Source organism: Nelumbo nucifera, chromosome 2 (genome assembly GCF_055504915.1).
Source record: "Nelumbo nucifera cultivar China Antique chromosome 2, China Antique-T2T, whole genome shotgun sequence".
NCBI classification, from domain to species: Eukaryota; Viridiplantae; Streptophyta; class Magnoliopsida; order Proteales; family Nelumbonaceae; genus Nelumbo; species Nelumbo nucifera.
In genome coordinates, this window is record NC_142650.1 from 14,910,338 (window position 1) to 14,936,737 (window position 26,400).

At 41.8% G+C, this 26,400-nt stretch overlaps 1 protein-coding gene across 2 annotated transcripts; it reads right to left on the minus strand.

Annotated features, from left to right (window-relative positions):
* Positions 1–12,602: 12,602 nt before the first annotated feature.
* LOC104597112 (zinc finger protein 10-like) lies at positions 12,603–20,261 on the minus strand. 2 transcript variants are annotated; one of them, XM_088898840.1, is made up of 2 exons: positions 19,037–20,261; positions 12,603–12,717 (listed from the first exon to the last, which is right to left on the minus strand). In XM_088898840.1, the coding sequence occupies exons 1-2, from the start codon at positions 19,943–19,945 to the stop codon at positions 12,655–12,657; spliced, it is 972 nt and encodes a 323-aa protein (XP_088754966.1). In that variant the 5' UTR covers positions 19,946–20,261; the 3' UTR covers positions 12,603–12,654. The 2 variants fall into 2 exon arrangements, with proteins under 2 accessions (XP_088754966.1, XP_010256822.2); XM_010258520.3 differs by lacking the exon at positions 12,603–12,717 and adding an exon at positions 16,488–17,173.
* Between the last annotated feature and the right edge of the window lie 6,139 nt (positions 20,262–26,400).

Consider the following 26,400-nt stretch of genomic DNA (forward strand, 5'->3'; position numbering starts at 1 on the left):
TCGTTTAACTGTACTTTCAATTATATTCATTACATGTATAGTTGCTTGCTTAAAAGAATTCAAAGGAAGAATAGAATGAGAAGTTGATGTCTAATCATCTTAGTTATCTTATAAATGACTACGAGGTTTATGCCTCAAATCTTCAAATTAATTAAATTCAGGATTTTGACTCATTATGTTTAATTGGCCCCCTTATGATTAATATTGTATAAGCAAATATAATCTTATAAGTAAAAAGGAATTAACTTGGTTCTAAGGTTTATAAATAATATTAAAAACTTTATACTAACTAATAATCTATCAAATAATTTTTCAGTTGATATTGAAATGTATTTTGTATAAATCTGTTAATACATACATAACATAATATCATATATTTGCATACTTATTGGTTTATATATGTATGAATACACACATATAGAAAATCTCTCCATACACATGACTAAGCTGTATTCATACAAAAATGGACTAAATTATATTGGTATCATAAGAAATCCATCCCAGAGGATTAACCCAACCAAATTTCCTAAGTCAATTAAAAACCCAGCTCTAAGACTTCTAAAATTTGCTACATGTAAGTTGCCCCATAATATCTATATTAAATCAAGAAATCCAATGGGACGTTTTCTCCTTAATCCAATGAAGCAATCCAAGTGGGTTGGTCTTAAAAAAAATAAGTTTTAATTCAAGATAAAAAAATACATCTAGGTAGAACTGTTTATGGGTCGGGTTGGGTCGGTTTATTAATGTTTGAATTGGTTTGGATCGGTTTCGGCTCTACTTAGTGGTGACTTAATTGCTGTTCAAGTGTTCATTTCTGCCTCCACATTCCCAAAGGAAACCAACATTTCCTTAATGTTTTGTGGCCCATCCATGGATCCAGTTGTGGAAGGAGTAGAGTTTGAGAGACAACTTAGTTAAGTAGGTTGTAACTAGGATAGAGACAACTTAGTTAAGTAGGAACCAAGTAGGTTGTAACTACTAATTAGGAACTAACTACTAAATAGGAACTGAATCATTGATTTATGATTTTTTATATCCCAAAACTGACCGATGCTGAAGAAAACCCGACCGACTCGGGTTGAATTGGTCCAGGTTGATCGGTTTGGTCGGGTTGGGTCTTCTTATGAACAGCCCTACATCTAGGGTAGTTTAGTTCGAATTGAAAAGGTAGCTCAAATTCTTTAGGCTGTGTGGTTGTGATGCAACTAAATTCTTTAGGCTGTATTTGGTTGCAATGCAAATGATTTGAGTGTAACCTATTTTTCTTTTAAATTTTATCTTATTTTGTTCAATTATAATACAAATGAAGTAAATTAAGCAAAATATAATAAATCCCAAAATAAAATTAAACAAAAATTTGCACTTTTTTTTCATTTTCACTCCCATGCATTTATACAAGAACAAATAAAATTGCACTGCAAGCAAACACAGCCTTAATAACAAAGAAAATCATATTAACTTTCTGAATAAATAAATAAAAAAAAACCTAATCTAAATCAAATGGCTGAAAGGCTTACCACATAAATTGTGACTCATAAAGAAAACAAACCAACTTAGTCCCCTAAAACAAATAAAAAAACAGCGCAAAGCCAAGAGTTTCTCTTTCTAATGAAAGATAAAGAGAAGGCCAAATGTCTTTTTGTCGGTGATGTGTTTTAGCCCCAGGACCGACTTGGACTTTTGGACTTGGGTCCCGATGAAAGAGTGGTTTTGATTCAGTATTTGAAAACTGAGAAGAGCCAAATCTTGGATCTGGTGACACAATACGAGTAGGTGGGTCTGGGCCTCCACTTGAGGCTGTGCTGATCTCATCAGTTGCGAAATTACCAACATTAGAAGAAAATTAACTATGGGCTGATGGCCATCTTATTTTTAGTGCATTTAACTGGACGACAAGAAAAGGTTTTACTTAAAGCTAAGGGAATTCTACAGTTAATAAAAAAAACAAAAAAATCCTCTGAACACGCTGGCTTTTTTGGCAAAGTCAATGTTGTTGATGGGACCCATTGGAAGTGGGTCCTGGTTCTTAAAAATGGGACAAGTGGCAACACAGATCGAAACATCCTTTGAATAGACACGGATTACAGGTAGCAATTTTCCAAGACTTGGCATAGGTTACAAACGGACTTGTCCTTCTCTCCTGTCCCAGTCATCAAGCCTCATACGCATGCCCAGCCCGGCCGATATGCAGGTCTGACGAGCAGTAAGCCTTGCAAAACCGGGTGCAAGCGTGCAACTTGGGATTGGATTAGGTTGACAGTGTGAAATTTTGAATGAGTCAGAGCCTGCATCCGAACGAACCTGATGTAGTTGAAATTCAAATCAGAAAACCTGACTTGCACCCTTTAATTGGGTGTCAGAGACTCAGAGGGGCCTTAGGCTCGGTCAGGACTCGGGGCCAGCCCATTGGGGACTCGGGGCAGTCAGTCTGAATTTTGGGGTTGTAAATAACAGGTTGGGCCAGTGTGCATTCCAGGCCAGTCTGAAAAATTGTGACATACCGGGGTTGTAAATAACTGATACTGCCTTTATTTTGCTGATTGTAGGCTGAAACGATTTACATTTTGCTAAATCTGTTCCAGGATGAATTAAAAAGTGGCCGAACCATGCGAATCCTACAATCTGGGCCCCGCTTCGCCAAGAAATCTGAAAAGATATCTGATGAAGGAAGATTTGGCCCGGTCTCGCAATTACGCCACGTGGTAAAAAACAGGTAGTTCGGCATTTGAAGCAGCATACCTAGGGTGCAAACACCAAAGGGAAGAAATCAGCAGTCCGAGCTCCCCTCGAGGAGATCGAACTCCCTTCGAGGAGCCCGAACTCCCTATGAGGAAAGCCCGAACTCCCTAAGAGGAGCCCGACCTCCCTACTAAGAGCTCGAACTCCCTACGAGGAGCCCAAACTCCCTAAGAGGAGCCCGACCTCCCTACTAAGAGCTCGAACTCCCTACGAGGAGCCCAAACTCTCCCTTTGGCCCAAGCCACACAAAGCAGTGACCCGAACTGGCCTGCCTCATGGCAGTTCGGGACACTTCGAAAGACTTCGCCTTGCACACCGCTCCAGCACTTCGCCTCCAGAGCATCGAACTGGACAAACCACACCGTACCTGACACCGAGGGAGTCCTTATCCAGGGGCGGCGCACTTGACTGACTTGGGATTTGACGCTTGACGGCCACACTTCAACGGCCACCTACCACCGCCATCTCCAGTTACAGAGACGGCTCCGAAAAAAAGAGCAATGACGGTTCTGCCCCAGCAGAGGTGATGACACCCAAACTGGCAGAAGCACGGAAGTAATCATACCCGACCTGACAGAAGTCTAGGAGTGAGTGCGCGAGGTGGTTATAAAAGGCTCTCCACCCCCCAAAGAAGAGGTATGCAAACTTTGCGCTATCTGGTTTTATCTCGCCTTTGAAGGATTCTAACTTGAGCTTCGGAGCCTTTATACCGGGTTCTCCCCGGAGCTTCATCATCTTCTCCGTTTCAGGTTCCCTGCTACTTAGTTCAGAGGCAAGGTTGTTGACAGCTAAGACAGGCCAGATTGCACACCATCAATTGGCGTCGTCTGTGGGATACGGTTCAAAAAGCCTCCCTCCAAACTCTCATAACCTCTTTTCTTCAAAAAACCCAACACTAATGGCTTCTTCCAGCAACGCCGGACGTGGCACGGAGACAAACACCACCGGGGAACAACCTCAAGTCCCCGTAGTATGCGTTGGACAATTCACCATCCCCCTCTCGGCGGATGGGATCCCCAGCTTGAATGCGCCACAAGCAGTGGCGCCCGCAAACCTTCCTGCCATGAGCATCCCCTTTCCTCCCCCGATTGATACAACATTCACTGAACCAACAGTCGTCCCCCTGGTAGCTAGCCAAAACCGGTTGGACGACCTGATGCAGTGCATGCGGGCAATGCAAGCCCAAATGCAACAGTTCCAGCAACACCAGCTTCATCAGCACCAAGTACTGCACAACATCTCCCAGTATCACTATCAACAGTAGTTCCCCCAACTGCCGCTGAACCAACCACCACTTCCACCTCGGCACCCTGCTCCAAGGCCGGTTAAGGCCTCCCCACAGGATGGACGCCCCCACCAGGGAAAGGCCTCCCGGCCCCAGAACCCCCCTAACAGCCAGGCCTCGTCCCTAGGCCGAAGAGAGAGAAAAATCATCCCCGCCTCGCAGCTCGCAGGTGGGTCGTGAACCTCGCCCGCAAGATCGGCACCTCGGCGCTCCAAGCCCGAGTTCCCGCTCACGGAAAACCGATTCGGCGCCCTGGTAGCAGACTACCAGCATTCCGGGCCCATCGAGCTTGGCAACACAGAGGCCAACAACACCAGTATCAGGCCCACTCAACAACGAAGGCGTCGGCAAAGTCGCCGAACTGCCACCCGTGTCCTGTCAGAGCTCAGAGGCAAGGAAGAGACGAGTTCGGACGAGGTAGGAGCTGCCTCGGTTCTCTCAGTTTCTTCCCCCCTCGCGTCAGAACTCCTGGTAGTCCCCTTGCCCAGGGATTTCAAGCTCCCACCTTTGGACAAGTATGATGGGTCCTTCGACCCCAATGACCACGTTGACGCTTTCCAGTCCCAAATGCATCTCGCCAGGGCCAGTGAATCGTGCATGTGCGTGGCCTTCACCACCACCTTCAGGGGGGTAGCCCGCACTTGGTACAGGAACCTAGCCCCCGGGTCGATAAAATGTTGGGCCCAGTTCATGCAGGTCTTCACCGCACACTTTGTCACCAGAAAACGGTGCCCCAGAACAGATGAAAGCATCTTCGGAGTAGTCCAGAGGGAAGGAGAATCCATCAGGGGCTACATTAAGTGATTCAATGAAGCATGCTTATAGATACCACGATTAGACCCCGCGGTGCAGCTCGCGGCGGCCAAGAGAGGAGTAACGCACAAAGAGTTCAAGTGGCACAAGGTAGCTAACCAGCCTGCAACCGTGGCCGAATTCCTCAAGCTCGCGGACAAGTTCAAGAGGACAGAGGAAGAAATCAACAAACGAACCGAAAACGGGAATGAGAAAAGAAAGAGGGAAGGCGAGCCCTCCAACCCAGTCGACAGGAAAAACCCGGCCCGAGAGCCGAAGCCGAACCAGTCGTTTCGGGCTCCCCTAGCAGTTCAGACGGATTACACACCGTTAAACACGAGGTGGACCGAGATCTTAATGACAATCAAGGACGCCCCATACGTTAAGTGACCACCTCGCCTAAAGGGAAATCCGAACGAGAGAAATAAGAATTTGTATTGTAGTTTCCATAGAAACCACGGTCATAGTACCGAACAGTGTAATAATCTCCGGGACGAGATAGAGGGGCTCATCCGTCATGGATACTTAAGAAATTTTGTACAGCATAACAATAAGGCAGGTCGGCAAGGGGAGCACGAAAAGGATGTCCCCGAATCTAGCAGCAGACATGCCGAACCGTTGCAGCGACAGCCTCCGAAAGAGAGGCCAGTTCGGGGAACCATCCATGTAATTGTGGGAGGTTCGGTGGTAGCAGGGTGCACCTCGGCAGCAGCCCGGACTTCAGTTTGCGAAGTGGCCCTCGAGGAACGGAACCCCCCAAAAAGACCGAAGACCGAAGAACCAATCTTCTTCACGGAAGACGACGCGCGAGGGGTCCACTACCCCCACGATGACGCGCTCATCATTAAACTAAGGATCAGCGACTTCGAGGTCAGACACGTACTCGTAGATTCGGGCAGCTTAACAGACATCCTCTTCAAATCAGCATTTGACCAGCTACAGTTACAGAGGAGCGAGCTGAAGCCCGCGAACACTCCTCTGGTGGGTTTCAGCGAAGAGGAAGTCAGGCCCCTCAGAAAAATAACAGTACCTGTGGAAGTCGGCACATGGCCTTGTGCGGTCAGACTCAACCATGATTTCCTGGTGGTTGCGACCCCCTCCCCATACAATGCCATAATAGGACGGCCAATCAAGCATATCCTGCAGGTGGTGGTCTCCACCTATTATTTGGCCATGAAGTTCCCTACAGACTTCGGTGTGGGGGTAGCGTGGGACGATCAGATCGAGTCCCGCAAGTGTTATGTTGCCGCCCTAAAGGGAAAAACCAAGGTCGCCAACGACCTCGAACTAGAGCACCCTGCGGAGCAAGGTGAGGGACGAGCTTCGCCCACAAAGGAAACGGTCGCAGTCCCGGCTTCGGCTATAGACCCAGCTTGCACACTACAGATCGGTGCTTCCGTCGAGGAACCCCTACGAACTGAACTGGTGAGTTTTTTACTTCAAAATTTAGATATTTTTGCCTAGTCCGCGGCCGACATGCCCGGTATTAGCCCCGGCCTGATAACTCACAAACTTAATACTGACCCTGTAGTCAGACCAGTTAGACAGAAGAAACGCAACTTAGCCCCAGAGCGCTGGAGGGCGGTTGATGAGGAGGTCGAGAAACTCCTCACAGCAGACTTCATAAGGGAAGTCCATTACCCAAGTTGGGTAGCCAACCTAGTGCTGGTGAAAAAGGCAAATGGCAAGTGGCGCATGTGAGTCGACTACACCGACCTGAACCGAGCTTGCCCGAAAGATTGCTTCCCCCTCCCCAGGATTGACCACCTAGTGGACGCGACCTCGGGACATGAGTTGCTAAGCTTCCTAGACGCCTACTCAGGCTACAACCAAATCAGGATGGACCAATCCGATGAGGAAAAAACCAACTTCATAACCAAGTTCGGCCTGTACTACTACAAGGTCATGCCCTTCGGATTAAAAAATGTCGGGGCAACCTTCCAAAGACTTGTAAATAGGCTGTTTCGGCCCTTAATTGGCACGAAGATAGAATGTTATGTAGACGACATGGTCGTCAAGACACAGTTTTCACAAGAATTAGTACAAGACTTAGATTCTGTCTTCCAAATCCTGCGTCAATTTAGCATGAAGCTGAACCCTAACAAATGTGTCTTCGGTGTCACCTCGAGCAAATTCCTAGGGTACATTGTCAACCGGCGTGGCATTGAGGCCAACCCGGACAAGATAAAAGCCATCCTAGATATATGAGACCACCCCGAAAAGTAAAAGAAGTTCAGAGGCTAAACGGCCGCATAGCCGCTCTAAGCCGCTTCATGTCCAAATCAGCAGACCACTGCCTACCCTTCTTCAAAGCAATCAAAGGCAAAGGGTTCGAATAGACCCAAGACTGCCAGCTCGCATTTGACGAGCTAAAAAGTTACCTTGCTAGTGTGCCAACCTTAGACCGACCCAAGGAGGGCGAAGTCTTAGAACTGTACCTCTCGGCAAGCGACGAGGTGGTCAGTTCGGTACTAATAAAAGAAGCAGACCGGGTCCAACGACCCATCTATTATGTTAGTAAAATTTTGCAGGGAGCAGAGACAAGGTACCCGCAGATAAAAAAGCTAGCATACGCACTAGTGATAGTAGCTCGGAAACTCCGTCCGTACTTCTAGGCTCACACTGTCATCGTCCTGACTGACAAACCTCTAAGGCAAGTTTTACTCAAACCCGAGGTTTTCGGTCAACTGACGAAATGGGCCATCGAACTCAGCGAGTATGACCTCCAGTACAAGCCAAAAACTGCTATTAAGGCCCAAGCTGTGGCAGATTTTATCGCCGAGTGCACGTTTAGCCTCGAAGCCCCCGAGCTAGTCGAGCCCGAGATCCCCAGTTCGGGCGAGCTCAGATCTCCCAAGCCAATAAAGTCCGAACCCCGTGAAGTAGCAGTCAATGTAGCATCTCTCCTGGTTAGGCCAAACGCGAACTGGGATGAGGAGCCCTGGATCCTTCACGTAGATGGCTCCTCGAACCAGCAGGGCAGGGGGGCTGGAATAGTGCTACGCGGCCTGAGCGGAACAAAATTGCAATACGCACTACGCTTTGAGTTCGTGGCATCCAACAGCAAGGCGGAGTACGAGGCACTGATAGCCGGGCTGAACCTAGCACACAAGGTCGGAGCAAGACACGTAGTTATCTGTAGTGATTCCCAGCTCGTGGTTAACCAAGTTACAGTCAGGAGCGGCCATCCCCCACCCGGTCTAAAACGGCCAACCAAGCAATCTTCGCACCCCGAAATAGTCACGCTTCCATGCTGGGACCTTGTTGGGGAGTTCATGTAAAAGCTTAAAGCCCGGGCGAGGAGACAGGTAGTATGCCCGCCTACGCCCGGGGAGGGGACCCGCTTGCTTCTTAAGCATCAAGATTGAGGAAAAAATCTCCAAGTTCAAAGGAAAGCTCTCTTCGCAAAATAAGGAGATTATCCCCACCAAATTTCGAATGGAGTTCGGGTGAAGCTTGCCAACCGTCACGCCGAAGTGGTTCAAGACTTCGATAAGGAGGGGATGAAAAGGCAATCGCAGCCCCACGGCGAGCTGCTCCCGGAATGTCACGATCTCATCAGGACCATGTTCCCAAGGAAAGCTAACCGAAGGTATGAAATAGGCGTACTCCCCAGGCAAGTTATAGTAGGTAATGAGGGATTAGAGCCCCTCAGGCGTCATGGTCGAAGGACAAAACTTGTCTAACATCCAACCCCGACGAGAGGTGGACGCCAAACTGCCCGAAGCGCCTCGGCCTACGAGTTCGAACTCTTCCTCGAGCTCTACCTCCGGCTCGCTTGGGCTATCAGGGGATGCTACTCGGTTCGTAGAACTTGCATCAGACCCGCTGGAAAGACTATCTGAGCTAGACATCGGGGAGTGAGATGGGATCCAGGAAAGTACTCACCCGAAAAAAGGCTGTAGACCACAGGAGCTCGGACGAGCCTTGAACGCGAATTGAAGAAACCTGGACGTGAACTGGATGCGAGCTGAAACTCGGATGCGAGCTGAAACTCGGACGCGAGCTCAAAAGAAATACATAAGTGACAGCGACTGGGGTCCCCCCCCCCCCCCCCCCGCTATTTATACTCACAGTGACCGAAAAGCAACGGCTTAGATCAAAGCCAATCCGACAGCCCACAACCGCACTGACTGCACGTCCCCTGAGACCGAGACGTGATTGGCGCACGTCTTTCTAAAACTGACAGAACGCCGGCACACGTCTTTTCGAAACTGACGGAACGCCAGCGCACGTCTCCTTAATAAAAGCGGCAGCGGCATGTCTTTTCAAATTTGAAAAGACGCCCGCTATTGCGCCTCCCAAGTGGCGCGCCTTTTTGAAATTTCAAAATAAAGCATGTGCCGCCACATCTATCAGCGTTTAGGCAGGCCAGCACGCTTCCCGCCTTTTGGATGCTTGAAGAAACCCAAGGAACCCTGACAACGCACCTCGCGCCGTCAGAACCATGATTCAAAGTGTAGGGCAAATCTACCTGACGCCTTGCGAACTCCCTGCGCCAGGGCAAGACCCTTAGCACGAGGAGTGGGGGGCAATTGATGAAGGAAGATTTGGCCCAGCCTCGCAATCACGCCACGTGGCAAAAAACAAGTAGCTCGGCACTTGAAGCAGCGTACCCAGGGTGCAAACACCAAAGGGAAGAAACCAGCAGTCCGGGCTCCCCTCGAGGAGACCAAACTCCCTTCGAGGAGCCCGAACTCCCTACGAGGAGCCCGAACTCCCTAAGAGGAGCCCGACCTCCCTACTAAGAGCTCGAACTCCCTACGAGGAGCCCGACCTCCCTACTAAGAGCTCGAACTCCCTACGAGGAGCCCGAACTCTCCCTTTGGCCCGAGCCACACAAAGCAATGACCCGAACTGGCCCGCCTCATGGCAGTTCGGGACACTCCCCTATCCGAAAGACTTCGCCTCGCACACCGCTCCAGCACTTCGCCTCCAGAGCATCGAACTGGACAAACCACACCGTACCTGGCACCGAGGGAGTCCGTATCTAGGGGCGGCACACCTGACTAACTTGGGATCTGACGCTTGATGGCCGCACTTCAACGGCCACCTGCCACCGTCACCTGCCACCGCCATCTCCAGTTATAGAAACGGCTCCGACAAAAAGAGCAGTGACGGTTCTGCCCCAGCAGAGGTGATGACACCCGAACTGGCAGAAGCACGGAAGTAATCATACCCGACTTGACAGAAGTCTAGGAGTTAGTGCGTGAGGTGGTTATAAAAGGCTTTCCACCCCCGAAAGAAGAGGTATGCAAACTTTGCGCTATCTGGTTTTATCTCGCCTTTGAAGGATTCTAACTTGAGGTTCGGAGCCTTTATACCGGGTTCTCCCCGGAGCTTCCTCATCTTCTCCGTTTCAAGTTCCCTACTACTCAGTTCAGAGACAAAATCGTTGACAATTAAGACCGGCCGCCGGATTGTGCACCATCAATATCTAGGCCCAGGGCCCAGGCCTTGTATTTCAGGTTAGGCCCACGGATACAAGTATTTATTTCTTTTTATATGGAATTGCACAGTAAAGATTTTTATGAAATAAAAAGACCAGCAAGGGACAATGAAGAAAAAATACTTGAACAAAGTACAAGCACCAGCGCTTAAAGAGTTACAGCTAGTGGGTCAGATTTATGGTCAATCTGAGTCCAAACTTAAAATTTGGGTTAAGACCTGAATCCGAGGTCAAGCCCAACCTTTTTAACCTGAGACTAACCTGCAGTTTAAGTTGATGCATTCTGGCTGGTTTTGGGATCAGGCTAAGTTTAAATTGGTCAATTAATCTATTCTAAAATTATAAATACATACACACATAATATATATATATATATATATATATTAAATAAATATGTTTATATATGCAAAGTCTTGTGTCAGAACCTAACCTGATAACAAAAAATCTAAGCCCATCCTATATAAAATATCGGACCAAATTGGTCCAACCTCGGGTTGAGACCGCCCAAATTGCACCCCTACTCCCAGAGCCTTGACATACATGGACCCAGACTATTCACAGCCAGGTGTTCGGCAAAAGGTCGCAACAGCATAGTCTCACCTTCTTTATTTGATTCATTCCCTCTGGTGGCGTGACATATTGATAGTGGTAGCGCATAACCTGCGGCTGCAAGTGAAGGGACTACTTACTGCCAATGAATGCGTGGTTTGACACGAGTGCAAAAGAATCCCCATACAAATATTTTACTTTTTCAAAGAGGAGTTGCATCAAATTGGCTGGTGAGGGTGATGAGGCTCTGATCTTTTCAAGTGAAAATGGATCCAAAGCGTCTCGCTCAAACATGCTGACTGTAAACAAAACATTGACAACTTGTAGCACGAACATCCGTCCTTATTGGTGCTCTACCGACCCCAACACCTGTGTCCGGCCGAACCGAATCGATCCATATTCATTTTCATGAATATTCAGATTTCTTCGAAAGTCAAGCCCTTGATGCCATCATTCCTTGTATATGTAATGTGCTCTATCGGCAAGTGCATATATCTACGCTTCAGTGCCCTATTTCCTTCCTTTGCTTTGCAGAAAAAAAGAAAGTTTCCATAAAGACAAGAATATTGTCTCATCAGATGAGAGAATTGTTCACTATACAACTTTTGCATTTACTGTTTATTTAGGATCCAAATGAATATTTATTAATTGATTGGATAGGGGTAGATCTCCACCACATGTTTTATACCTTTTAAAAGTTGGGACCGATAGACATAACACACATCTAAAGGCTAATGCCAACGAATCTCATAGTCGCACACGAATAACACACAGAGATATCCACAATCCCCTAGTTAGGGGTGTAATTTGGGTGGGATTGGGTTCAGGAATTGTTAAAATTTTAATGGGCCCTGTCCGAAAAATCTTCCCGGGCCTAATGCTGTGTACTCTTCAAATCGGGCGTCCTACTTACACCCTTACCGTTAATTAATATTTTAAATTTTTAATATAAAAAGGATTCGACTATGATATAAGAAAGATATGATATCGGAAAAATAAAACTTACAACAAAATAACTAATAAACCGACATCATAAAAATGGTAACGAATCAGGTGGGTTTTCATCAGAATTCATGCGCTTTTTGGTAAAGGTCGAAGTGGCTGAACTGAATAAGTTATTGATTTGTCTTTCAATAGATTAAAAATAAAATATTCAAGTGATTTATCTTTCAAACAATAAGTCATTCAGTTTGGCTACTTCAGCTGTTATCAGAGGATGCCTTACTCTATAAAGTATGCAATTTATCATCTCCAATTGAAAGAACGTTTCAAGTTCCTGTCTATGCAGATGCAAGGACATTACAGAAAATTAATGGCACCCCAAGATATGGAAATTGATGACATTTTGTGCTAGTTTCTTCCCATTTTGCCAAAAACAAAAATTGTTTCCTTGAATGTGATCTGAAATCGCTTCTATCCAAGAAAACAAGTTTGCCATGGTCAACTAATCTAGTCATGTTAATATACACTGTTACTTTTTTCCACCCTGAAATAATTTGAAATTCCTTAAATTTGTGCATTAACTCTACTCTTTATTCCCAATGAATCTTTGTCAATTAAGCTTTCGATTGACGGAGCATATAATATAACTAGTCACTAGTCAGGAGCGACTTTTTCTGTTGAATCTATAAAGCACTGAACACTAAGATTACACAGTCTAATCAAATAAATATTCGATACAAAGCAAGTAGTCCGAAGAGGGAATCAGAGCATTACAATGATAAATAAAAAAAAAAAAAACAAATAGAGGACTGACTATACAGAAACAGTGCTCGGCCCCAGATCTTCCAACTCGTCAAATGTTGGCCGCTGAATTTCGCTCAATTAAGTAGTAGGCTCATACGTCTTCATCAGTTTCTAAGCTTTCATTGTCGAATAAGAATGCTGTTTGATTCGATATCTGTTTTTATAGATATGACCCCAGGAAAAAGAAAAGGAAGAAAAAAAAATCAAGTCATAAGTCATAGCTTTAAAGTATATATTGAGGAGTCGAAAACTTGACAAGAAAGTTACTAATCCCCGTGTACTAATAGTTTCTGATATTGTTGACAAGAAGAAAATTGGGCTGAAAGGCCAAGTGGGGAAGGGAGTTTGAACAGATCGACATATTCTTTCTGACTTGAAGTAAGCCCATCATCGATCACGAAACAAACCTTTTGATCATTTACGTGGATATGTTTCTTGCGATGTCAGTCATTGGAACGAAAAAGTTGTACAAGACCCCAATTTCATATAACATTGTTCGTCTTGTCTCCGACCTTTATTTTGGATTCATTAAGCCGTGGGGCCATGGCCCCTCGTAATTCTTACGCCCCTGGTGCAGTTGTTGCATCAGAATCAACAACTTAATTACTGTTTGTTTTAGCAAAAACTTTATATAAACTTCAATAAACATAGTTGGTTATTATGACTGAAAGTGCTTTTGGGAGATGGGCAGCAGAAAGCACAAATAGTATTTTTGTTCTTTGGAAGCATTTTTTTTTCTCAAAATACTTCCAAAAGAAGCACTAGTGTTTTACACCAAATGATGCATGCCTAAGTTTCAATTGCGTGGTTTTCAAAACCAGTCCGGACCGGAAAAACCGGGAATTGGTCAGGTCCGTTTTCCCCCAGAATCTTTATTTTGTCAAAACTGTTGATTTGGTCAGTAAATCATTGATTTAGGCGGTTGAACCATTCGAACTGTTCAATGATTTGGCCATTTCTTTTTAATTTTTTTGTCAGAACGGGCTATTATTTGGTTTGAACAGTTAAATCATTCGACCCAAGAACCAGATCCGTGACCAGTTCGTTGTCCAATTCAGTTTTAAAAACTTTATGTAGAAAACTGAATTTGATAGCAGATTTAAATATATTACCTAGGATTAAATCTGTTTTGGGTCTTCACACAAGCTCTCCTGGAATTCTCTCAGCAAATTAAATAGACTTCAACCCTGAGATCACTGAAGCTCCCTTAATTTGGTTGATGAGAGTTTAAGAAAGTCAAAGAAAATGTAAGAAGAAAATGAATGAAGAACATTTCGTACTTTCTTACAGACATTTTATATATTGACAAGAAAAAAAAAAAAAAAAAAAAAAAACTTCGTTAGTGGGGAGTACAAATACAAACTGAGGGAATCATGAATGAATGCATTGGTTTAAATAATTGATCAAAGGCATAAAATTCGTTCCTTAGGCTCTGTTTGGAACGAGTACAAATACAAATATATAGGGAGCAAAGTCTTATATTTGTATTAATTTTTATGTATTTGTACTCCTTTCAAACTGAGCCTTAGGCTAATTGGAAGGAGTACAAATGTAAATATGTAGAGTGCAAAATTTTATATTTTATATTTTTTGTATATATTTACGATGTACATATTTGCATTTGTACTCTTTCTAAACTGAGCCTATGAGCACAAGTACAAATATGTAGAGTGCAAAACCTTGTATTTTGTAATATTTTGTATGTATTTATATTTGTACTCCTCCCAAACTGAGCCTTACAAATACAAATATGTAGGGTGAAAAACTTTATATCTTGTATTGTTTTGTATGTTGTATTCGTGCTCCTTCCAAACTGAGCCTTAAGCTTTGTTTATTAGAAGTATAAATCTGAAAAATATACAAATTTTGCATCTATTTGTTTGTAATGATGATTTGCACTTCTACCTTATATGAAATTTGTATTTTGTGCCATTTGCATTTAATAGCAATGCAAAATTTTTACATAAATCAACTAATGGTGCAAAACTGGCACCACATTCGTCCTACCTCAATCCTCTCGCATATGACGTGGGGACCAGATCAATTTGCTTCCTAGCCACTCCCAAACAAACAACCCTCCTCCTAGGTCCTTTCTCTTTTCTCTTTCACATTATAAGGTAGGGACAACATCATTTTACTTCTAACAAACAAATAACACACAAAATTAAGTGGAAAGCAAAAGTAAATGAGAATTTATGTTATGCTCAGCCTATTTGCACTCCCATTCATTTAGACCAATAGGAATGAAATTCACAATGCAAGCAAAGTGAGCCCTGGTGAAAACATTTATTTGCTCTCCCATTCGTGGAAGTGAAACTTTTCAATCTACAGAGTTTCAGTTATATTCCTGCCTCTTTCTAATGGTGAAAACATTTATTTGCTCTCCCATTCATGGATGTGAAGCTTTTCAATCTACAGGGTTTCAGTTATATTCCTACCTCTTTCTAATGGTGAAAACATTTATTTCCACCCTTTTTAATTACATAGAGACAAATGTACATTAGGCTGCGTTTGGTTGCAGTGCAAATCTGAAACAGATTCAAATTTTGCATCTGGTTCAGCATTGCATCCATTTGTTTGTACCAAAGGGTCAAAATTTTGATACGGGTGAAAACTCACCCGTATTGCATCCATTTCTGATCCATGCATCTGGTTCAGTATTGCATCATATCATATCGGTGGCTTCATGATACACCTTTTTAAAGGGGTTTCGGGAACCATTCTTTTTTAATAAAAGTTTTGATTGAAAAATATGCCCAAAAACCAAATTAAAAAATTAAAAGAATATAAAAGCGTGGTAGTTTAAGTACTGATACGCCCCTACTGATACATAGGGCGTATCGATATTTTGAACCTTACTTGTAACTACGATTTGAACTTATGCTTGATGCAAAATTTATACCTTTTTTGTCTTATTTGCACTCATTAGCGGTGTAAATTTTATATCTCAAATTGATACAAAATTTGCACCACCATCCTCCTACCTCAAATCTTCAATTTTCTCATATAAAATTGGGACCACACCAACTTGCTTCCTACGTCACTCCCAAACAAATAACACCCTCTTCCTACCTATCCATTCTCTTCCATATAAGGTGGGACCACACTATCTTACATTTTTACTTTATATATTACTTTTTACAAATAAACACAAGGTCAAATCTAAAGAAAAAAGCAAACTAGATTTACACTTTATCCTACTTGCATTCCCATGCAAATTACACCAGAACAATTTTTATTTGTAATCGTCGTGCTAAAAAATCTAGACTAATGAAAGTTTAAGGATGTGAGGAAGAGATGTCATGAACATCTTTTTTTTTATGGTGAAGAAAACTTGGTTTTTATTGAGGAGACATGAGCATTATTTTGTTAGGGAAGAAAACTCGTCAAAGAAAGAAATATTTCCCCCTTTCTTTCGTGGGCACATATTTTTTAAGGACCTACCTAAGTACCATTAACTTTCTTCTTTTGCTTCCTCTACTGATTTCGGAATCGTTGTCCCACTTACATTATTTCAAGGTTCGTTTGGCATTCAGTGCCGTTCTCACCGTTGTGGCGTTGTGTTATTTCTCATCAGGAAAGTACTAATAAAGTAGAGAAACACCAATCCTTTTTTTTTTTTGAGAACCATATTTAAGAGAAAACCCTAAATGGTTCCTCAAATAGCCTGTTTGGAAGCGAATCATAAGATCCTACTTCTACACAGCAATTGAACTCAGAGGCAGAATGAATCATGTACCACAGTTGGGTAATTTTGAAAATGATTCCATTTTCTGAAAATCTTTAATAACTTCATTTGGACAATTTTTTATAACATCTGGGCAACAGTTGCATTTTAGATATTATATATATTTGTGCTTTTTAAAAGCAAGAAAAACCACATTGAGGTGATTTCATGATATTACCATAGTATCAAAAAAGGCCATGAATAAAAGCTCCACAAACAGTACCCTAAGATGCCTTGTTTCTTACCTAGCTCTCTTATAAAGTGCTAATTGTGTTTAACTTAACTCACTACCTGATCACACCCAGCTAGGCCAAGATTCGTCAGTACAAATTTGTTGTGGTACTTTCTTCTCTGAATTTCATTAATATATGAACCATTGAACCAATCGGGGTCATACAACAGAGCTTTATGGCATTCCTGATGGTGCTCGTTAATGTAATTGTGCATGTGTGTGTGTTGTAAGTTCTGTAAGAGAGAGAGAGAGAGAGAGGACTGTGTGTGGAGCCATTTTTCATTTTTCTTTTGAGCTCGTCAGAGAGGAATTCCCATGCAAATATACCCTGAGTTGTCAAAAGTTTTAAAACTAATAAAGAATCAAATTAAAAAAATCCAAAAGCAAATACTCTAGAATTTTGTTTAGGGTTTTCATTAATATATCAATACTTTGGAATCTCAAAATGAATTAAACAAAGAAACGCACACAAGCGAGAATAAGTATTCATTCCCTTACTGAATTCCATAACTCTTAAAGAAACAAAGAAACGACATTAGATGCCCATGTGCACATCTGTCACAGCTCTAAAACCTCACACAGGCGTCTCTGCACTCATCAGTCCTGGCTACCTGTTACTTGAGAAAACCAACCCAATTCAACAACGTAACCCTGAACAAAGACAAAACCCAACCAATCACTATTAAGCCTTCTTACACGGATGTAGCACTTCGTAGAAACCAAAGCAAACAATCTCATCTTCCCCTATTAACACTTGTTATATCACGTCGGAATTGAAACAAAAACCGATCGATCAATCGACTTCCAAAGTAACTCTCACAACATTAAAACCATCTTCAGTTCCCACTCCCAACCTTCTAATTATGGAAATATTTGTCAGGTATAACATAATAACCCTTCATTTACAGCTCTTTGTTGGTCTGCAGAGTGCAGACCCATAAAAGTCAAACGTGATCGATGTTACATCTTCACCATCAATCTTCCTTGTAAAGACGCGATCGAAGAGAAACAACACTGAATGATCGCTCTATATCCTGCACCGAACCTTCGACATCAACGGGAGGCTACTGGCTACAGGACTAGCTACGAATAGGGTAGCTAGGGTTTTGTCTGGGTAGGGTATTTAGTATTATTTTCCTGCCTTCCTGGTATATATTTTTGGAACGTCTCGGGTTCCCCGTCGATAGGGGTATTAACAAATAATAAGTACAGAAGAAGAAACAAAAGACGCGTAGAAAGCGCCTTTGATAATATTCTGTAATATTCTGTCTGGGATTAAAAGAGGGTCGTCTCGTCTCGGATAATACTTAAAATCCATGGATTCAGCGCAGTTGGTGGCGCTTTTGATGCTCTCCTTTGAGGAGGAGTAAAAAGTAGAGGAAGAGTAGGGAAGCGTGTGGATTTTTGTGGAGAAGTGCAGAGTGGAGATACTCTCTCTAGCCAGTGTCTCTTCTACTAGCTATATAAAAATGAATATATAGTGTTGTAAAAAAGATGCATGTGGTCATTCGGTGACGATGATAATTATCAAATACAATATACAAAGCAAAGAAAAGGGAATCAATGTTGTAATGTATCTGGCTTTATACGTGGTTAGAAACCCATCTCTCTGGATTTGTTTAGACTTTAGATGTACTGATAGAATGTCAGTGAGCTACAGAGCGTGGAAAAGAGCTCACGTTGTCCCATGCAGTTTTCAGTCAGTCGTTTCTTCCCACCCATAAAACCCACACACATGCTCATATCGTCACCAACCTGAGCCTTACTATTACAGTTTACAGTTTACTGAACTCTTGCAGAGACTGACCCAGCCATCTTCTCTCTCTTACCATCTTCTCACAGCAATTGCCAACTTGATCTCCACTTGTGAGAGTATAGAGTGTAGATGATATCAGACATGTTCCAGCATCTATCCCCAACTATTTCACCCCAGGCCCAGCAATTCTAAACTTAGATTTATGAACCAGCTCTCATCAATGTGGTTCCCAGCTCCCAAGTATCACTTTTAATTTCTTTAGGGAATAGGGCAGAATGTTTGCACTACAAGAGTATATCCACAAGGCAATAGAGATCATCATCAACCTTCATCTCTTACCTTCCTAAATTGAATCACCTTTTGGGTTTTGTGAAACCTACCAAATGGATAATTGAGTATAGATCGAAATAGAATACATTAAGATGTAGAGACAACAGGTGCGGTAACTTGAGATTTTGTTGATGAAAAAGAACTTTTCATTCTATTATGTGATTTTCCATATGGTTATTATTGTTACAACCAGCAAACTTGGAAGGACTTAAGAGTAAGGCAAGCAAAGCGACCTTGGCCATAAGGTCAAAGGCATATGCAAAGAGAACCAAAGAAAATGGAAAGATAAAGAAGAAGATGAAGAAATAAAGAAAAAATAACAAGTGTATGTATGGAGAAGAACTGAAGAAGAAATTACGAACACAATGAACAAGTAATATATATATATATATATATTTAAACCCATGAGTTTTGCAATTCTACTTCACCTTAGGCCGATCGCCGAGCCTTAGCTCAAGATCTAAGTCCTCCATGGAGCCCGGGCGAACAGCAACTACTTCCGATTGAATATGGTGTATATCAACTGAACTTGGTTGGAGAAGGAAAGGCAACGTTGATGCATCGGTTCTCCTTCTCTTCCTACTATTAGCCTCCTCTTCTTTGTCAGCCGACTCTGATGGTCGGTCCCGATGGACAACCAAATTCAAGCTCACAGCCAAATCTGGCTTAACATAATCCCCCAGAACATGGCATCCTGATTCTTGCGTCTTGGGTTTTTTCTCTCCATCAATCTTTGCCGCATCCGAGAGAGAAAGAACCCTAACAGCAACAGTGTCCGACCACGATGATGGGGGAGACAAAAGGGAACTCTTTCGGTGTTCTTGAGTGATAGGAGAAGTATAAGAAGGAGAAACCAAGGCCTGTTCGCTGCAATTCTCTTGAGTAGACGGGGCCGAAACCCTAGAAGGTGACAGAGGTGATGCTATAGCACCTGGGTTAGAGTTAGGGTTAGGACTGTAAACCAAAGTGCAAAGCTGAGAAGGGTATTGAACACCCAAGGATGTACAGGGGTTCTGATGATTAGGGTAATGATTCTGGTGGTGATGATAAAGAATTTCATCGTGGGGAGTTGGAGGAGATTGTTTGAGCCTAGCTCTGTCCCTCCTATGGACGTTCATGTGACCTCCTAGAGCTTGAGCAGACCTAAATTCTCTCCTACAGAAGCTGCAAGTATAAGATCTTGGGGGCCATATGCACCCTCCAAGATGTCCAGCTGAGTCTTCTGCAAAGGCTTGTTCTTCCCATGAATCGTTGTACAAAGAGGTCGTGGACGGTGGAAGATGAGACCCCACACACTGTTTTCTCTTCGTCCACATCCAGTACCGCCCTTGTTCCATTGCACTTCCACCTGTGACCCTGATCAGGTCGGCCGATGGAGCCGTAAAAGAAGAGATGGCTTATTATATATGGTGGGTAGGAGCTTCTTTAGAAGAAGTGGTGCATATACATGGAAGCTAATAAGAGATGATGACTGGTGAGCATCTCTAGACGAACCAAGTTGGAGACATGAAAGCTACATGGGAATCCATGAGGAGGGGGAGAGAGAGCTCAGCTGAAAAAAGTCTCTGCTATGTTTGGGAAGGCGAATTGTTGGGTGGTCTTGTTTGGCTGCTTTGGTGAAGCTAGCTCCCTTTTCTTTCCTTTTCTTTTTTGTTTATTTTTTGGTTCTTCCTTCTCCTGTAGCTGGTTTGCTCAATAGTACACACAGTCGTCACTGCATGTGGATTGTGGAAAAATCATCTTCTCTCGCCCAAATTGCAACCTTCATCTCGTGAGATATTGATCATGAATACATGAAAAACCTAATAACGCGTCTGTGTACAACATGGGCTACCCCACGCAAGGAGAGGTTCACAATAGAACATCACTGTTGTGAGTCTTGGTGGTTCCCTTCATTGTGGGGTAGCATTTCGCTGTGTTAGATTGCTAGGTAGACCTGTTATACGATTGGGAGGATCTTTGGGTTTGTGTATATATTTTTGTCCAATAAAAGTAGAGAATGACAGTACGCGAGACTCACCGATCCTCTAAATCTGGGACCCAGTATTCCATACCATACGTCTCCCATAGGAGATGTTCAATCTGCTGAGATCATATACGAAATATTGTTGTTTTTTGACGTGGGACTAATAACTAAAAATTAAGCATATTTTGTTTAGAAAATATATATATATATATAATAACATGGATTTCTCATTCGACAATGACTCATTTTTGCACTGGAAATATCTGGTCCGATGGTTCTTATTTTTTAGTTTCGAAACAATATTTTTCTCTTCCCTCTAGTTTTATCGATATTTTCATCATTATTTTTCTCATCAGTTTGTTCGTCCTTATAGTTTATACTGAAATAGAAATAAAAAATTATCTTCGAAAGGAAAATAGTCCAAAACTTTGGAATTCTTTAATCCTCTTGGATGGCCAGTGAAATTGTCATGGATATTTCTTGTCTTGCCAGTGTAAGATTCTCTTTAGATAGACTTAGAAGCTTGCCAGTTGGGCATCAGTTGAATGGAATCACCGTTGGCAACAAAAGAATCCACTTGGCAATAACATTTGTCTTTCTATAGCTGTTGATATCAATCAAAGCTAAATACACTTGCCTATATATCTCACTGACATCTCTTTTCCTAACTCAACAATCCCAACTCTTACAAAAAGACTGAAGTTAATGCACTAGCTAACCTCATTTGACTACAGAGCTAAGAGATCTACTAATTAAGTGGTATCCAATAAAAGTTAGAAGCTACAGAGGTGGCAATGAGCTGCATCGATCAGGCCAGTTTATTGCTTAAGCCCTTATCAATCGGGATGGGCCAACCATAACTCAAAGAAAAATGGGAGGATCAGTGGGCCCTTTATAAAAAGGGACAAGTTACCAAACCTAAAACGGGATACTGACATACAGCGACTCAGTGAGTGTAAATGCTAGAAAATATTCGAACCATATTTAAAACGGGCTGGGATTTATCAGTCCTGAAAGGGAAGGGCTGGCACAGCCGGTCCACCAAGAACTGCCACCCCTCATGGAGACAGCACCTCTTGCTTGTGTGTGTCATTTTTCTACGTCTGTGGATTTTTTTAATTATTATTTTCTACAATAGTCCATTTTTGTTAATTAATGATCGATTTTAGAGCTGAAGATGGTGTAGGTCTTGGAGTGTAGTAAATAGAGTTGAAATGGAAGAGACTCAAGGTGACACCATTATCGAATTTGCATGTTTATGAATTATTAATGATTTTTTTTCTTTTTTTTGTTAAACAAAAGATGAAGTCATGCATTATATAGAGTTATATATGGACAATGCCTAGCTGTTGCATTGATATCTTCGACGAGTTTATATGATTATTTGATGGGTGTCCAATTGTCTATAACCCCAACTCTATATCCAAGTAAAAAAAATAAAAATAAAGGGAGGGTGGTGACTTGGGGACACCCCATGTTCTGATAAACCAGCCACGTCTCTATTATATAATTAGTGAAAACATACACTTTTGGAAGGACAAATTTAGCCTTTAAGGCTTAGTCCGGAAGGAGTACAAATATAAATATGTAGAGTGAAAAATATTGTATTTTGTATCTATTTGTATTTATACTTTTTTCAAACTGAGCCTAAGGCTGCTTTTGGTAGTAATGCAAATCTTGACTAGGTGCAAAATTTGTACCCAATGCAATTTTTCTTTTATTTTTATTTTTATTATTATTATTATTATTATTTTGCATACACTGGCATGTAGCACAAATTTTTGATCCCAACAATTGATGCAAAATTGGTACCATCTTCTTACTACCTAAATTCTAAAGTGGGGAACCACATCACTTGGCATCTTACCTTGCTCCGTCCTCCTAGCTACCTCCATTCTCTTTCATTTAAAAAGTGGAGGTCATTTCATTTTACTTCTCACAAAAAAATAAGACAGACAAATTTGAAGTAAAACCAAACCATAATTTACACAGCCTTTTGGAACTCCTGTGCATTTACACCAGTATCATAAATATGGTCCTACCAAGTGTAGTGAACTATTTGTTAAAGGGTTTGACTATGATACCATAAAGACATGATATCTGAAAATTTTGTGACTTATCAACCAGTATCATAAATGCATGTGTTAACAAATTAGGTGGAATTTATCAAAATTCATGGGTGGGTATTGATTGGTCAAAACTCCTTCAATACCATGTCTTTCTAGCATCATAGAATTTCCCTTTGTTTAATATCTAATAATTTGAAAAATAACTTCCTCCACATATATGTAAAATGATATCAACCTCTATTTGTAGCTTATTATTCAATGTAAGAGTTTTATCTAAACAAAATTGAGTGTTTTCAAATAGTTTTTATTATTGTAGACTTCTTTTAATAATTTTTATTTGTTATAGAAATAAATTAGAAAAATACTTTTTCATTTATTTCATGGTCAAAGTAGTAAGAAATGATTTGTGCTTATAATTTAACAATGGATATGACATTAAATAGAGCATAATGATGAAAAAATATTCATGTAGCCTCCCCCATATGGTTGGGGACAAGGCTAAAATGATGATGATTATGACTTTTTGGTTTTTTACTTATTCTATGTTCTACAACATAGTCATGATTTCACATTACTCGCTTATAAACTTGTCTTATTTTTACTATTTGATCTGAATTAGGAAGGTTATTCAGGATTGAAAGAGTTGTGGGAAAAGAAAGACTTGTTTGGAATAATTGTTTCTTGAGGAGATCTAGAAAGTTAACCGTGTGCTAAAGGAGAAGCACTTCTCTCTTAAAGTTTTGAATTGATTTAAAATGTTTTTTTTTTTTTACATTTTTTTCAGTTTGGAAAAAGTGCAATATGTATATGCAAAACCTATTTATATTTCTAGACTTTGTATTTATACTAAATATATTTGTATTTTCACTCTTCCTTTGGAACTAAAGCTCAATAATATTTTATTTTTACATTAAAAAACATTTCAAATCATTTTCTATGATGAAAGCCTCATTAGACTACTTTAGGCCACACGTGTGACTATGTGAGGGAAAAGAAAACGGAAAAGTATCGACAAACCTAATAGAATTCCCTTACAAATCTATAAACATTCAAAAAGTCAAAAAACCACACTCCATGCATCCATACTTGCCCATTAATTAGTAGCAATTTCGAACCGGCACCTATCCCAACTGTACTTTGGGCCTACGAAGTTTGATCCTAGGCTGAACGGTCATTTCCGATCACATCAGAGCCTCATTGGAAGCATCTCCCATATGAATCCGGTACTTGTCATTGGGAGATGATCCCAATCCACGTTGGGATGTGCTTTGGGGCGACGATGTTAACTTCAAGAAAATGGAGCTAAGGAAATTGCTCACGTGGCCTTTTTCATCAATGACACATATGAAAATGACAATGATAAATAAATGGCCTCGTGTCCTATCCTTCTCTCGCCAAGTGGGTACCGTTTACGGTGTTGCTGCTCGTTTCGGTGGCACTCCCCAAACAGCAAAACATCCACAGACTTCCATCTCTCTCTCTATCTCCTCCCGATGCTGATACGGTGATTCTAATCACAAAATGCCCAGACCAGTAGAAAAGTCATGAGTGAGTGACTGATGACCACTCCCACTCCCATCGCCGTTCACCCAATTCTTCGAGTATCGCCCTCCAACAGTCTAATCAACCCCTAATACTTTGTTGTATTCCATCCATCCGTAGTGTGATGAGACACTCGGGGCCCCACCTTGATTAGACCTCAAATAAAGTATATATTAACATGCTAATTTATTCGGCCATCAAATCAGACGGCGGCTTGTTGCGTGATCATCTCCCAACGAGGAAGAAGTCACCCTAACAAAGATAAGATGATTCGCTCGTCCGGGCCCCAGTTTCCCTGCATGTGAGCCATAGATTCTGCTTTTGATGCCGTTACGACTCGTTTGCGTACACTCCACTGGGACCATAAGGCCCGCTGTCAGGCTGACTTTCCCTCCATCAACCACGTGGAGAGATGACGTGGCTAATCCTAATAGTCCGCATCGTATGTTCGGTCCTTGTCCTAAAACGCCCAAGACAAGCATTCGCAAAGCAAGGAAATACTTTTGATCAATACAGTGATTGTCTATGATTGCTATCAACTAATGAAGTAACACCCTCCTCTTCTGAGTTCTGACAATGGGGAATGATTGAGAATTTCTGTCATGTTCTTCAGAACAATTAACAATATACTGTTTTTTACACGTGGGTGCTAACATGGCAATCCATTTTAAATTTTCAAACTATTTCCTCCTGCCACGTGGCAAAAGAGGTATTTTTTCTGAAAAAGGAAAGACTTCCATCGACAAAAGTTCAAAGGCGGCCATGTTTGACTAGGAGAGAAATATTTACTGCATATTTTTCTGAGTGAGAGGTTCCTGCTATACCATTCCTGTATGGGTTCTAAAGTAAAGATTTCAATGATGGTAGACATGTAATAGAGAATGACTTCTCCTTCTATACTACAGGAAGAAAGAGAGAGAGATGATTTGAAACCCAATATATCCTTCCCACTGAATCGATCGAATGGAATTTAATTAAGCTTTGAAATTCGCAAGCATGAAGCATGAATCATCTCTATTCTCTACAATGGAATTGGAGCCAAACAGCAGAATGTCCTGAACCAAATTCTATCTCCACTGCAACCCATCAGACTTACAGTCTTATTTTACGCATTTCAAACGAAAGTACAGTAAAGAGACATAGTTAGGATCATGTGGTGAAGTTGATGCGTGGGCTGGATAATCTTTTAGCTAGGGCCCATTGCTGGGAAATATGACTCTTAAGCCTTAAGTCTTGACACGAGACACACACCACGGACCACGGTGAGGTGAGGTGAACCACTGTCTTTAGACAATGCTCTGTAGCTCGAACCAGCCCCACCGACAAAGACAATAGAATGGTACAGCCTAAATGCTTTGACTCAAGGAATAGGCTGTCAGGCTGTCACAAACAAAACACCTTTTTAACTTTGTATGTATATCACATCCTCCCTACACTTTTTTTTTTTTTTTAACTTCAAAACAACTGAAACCTGATTAGCAAAAATAGTTGTCTAATGTACACTCATGTGACTCAATTCTACGTTTGTTTCGACAAGAATTCCAGTGTTTCTATTCGCTGTGGGACCCTAGCCCCCACTCTAGCTTGGGTTAATTTCAAACTCCCAGAGTGTTTGGGTCCCACTAACAACAACTCTGTGAATCGTCACTCTCATGTTCCTTCTGTCTTGCTGGCCGGTTGTTGGTTAATTGTTGCCCCAAATCTCAAATTATCCTTCTGGACCTTACGGCTACCTTAAAATCTATTAATGAAAGAAAAGAGTATTTCATATATATTGTTTTTCTTTTTCTTTTTTTTTGTCCATAAAACAAATAATTTAAATTGTTTCAATCAGGGAGATCTGATCAGCGCCCCACAGCACCTCCCACCTATGTTCTGATAAATACAGGAGATATTTCCAATGCACGGTGAGATGTGTATGTGGAGCATCATCTATGGGGCACCAATGTGATCTCCCAATCAGGGGGATTTCTTGAGGTTTCTTTTTCTCTCATATTAAAATTCATTGCATTTTAAACATGGACAAATATAGACTCTTCGATATCTTGTATTGAAATTAAATTAATTATAATAGAAGTAATAAGGGCTGAACACTAGACCACTTGATTAAATTGACTTTAATACATACCATCTCAAAAGAATTAATGGTTTAACCTAAAAAATTAAGCAATTAGGAAAGGTGTCTGACTAGTAGGGGTGCTCACAGTTCGGTTAA

What these genes read in the sequence shown, in the direction of transcription:
- LOC104597112 (XM_088898840.1), bottom strand. Translation starts at nt 19,945, where the DNA reads ATGGAACAAGGGCGGTACTGGATGTGGACGAAGAGAAAACAGTGTGTG. An exon ending in GGCTCGGCGATCGGCCTAAG is followed by an intron (nt 12,718 to 19,036) that starts GTGAAGTAGAAT and finishes CTATAAAAACAG; the next exon opens with ATATCGAATCAAACAGCATT.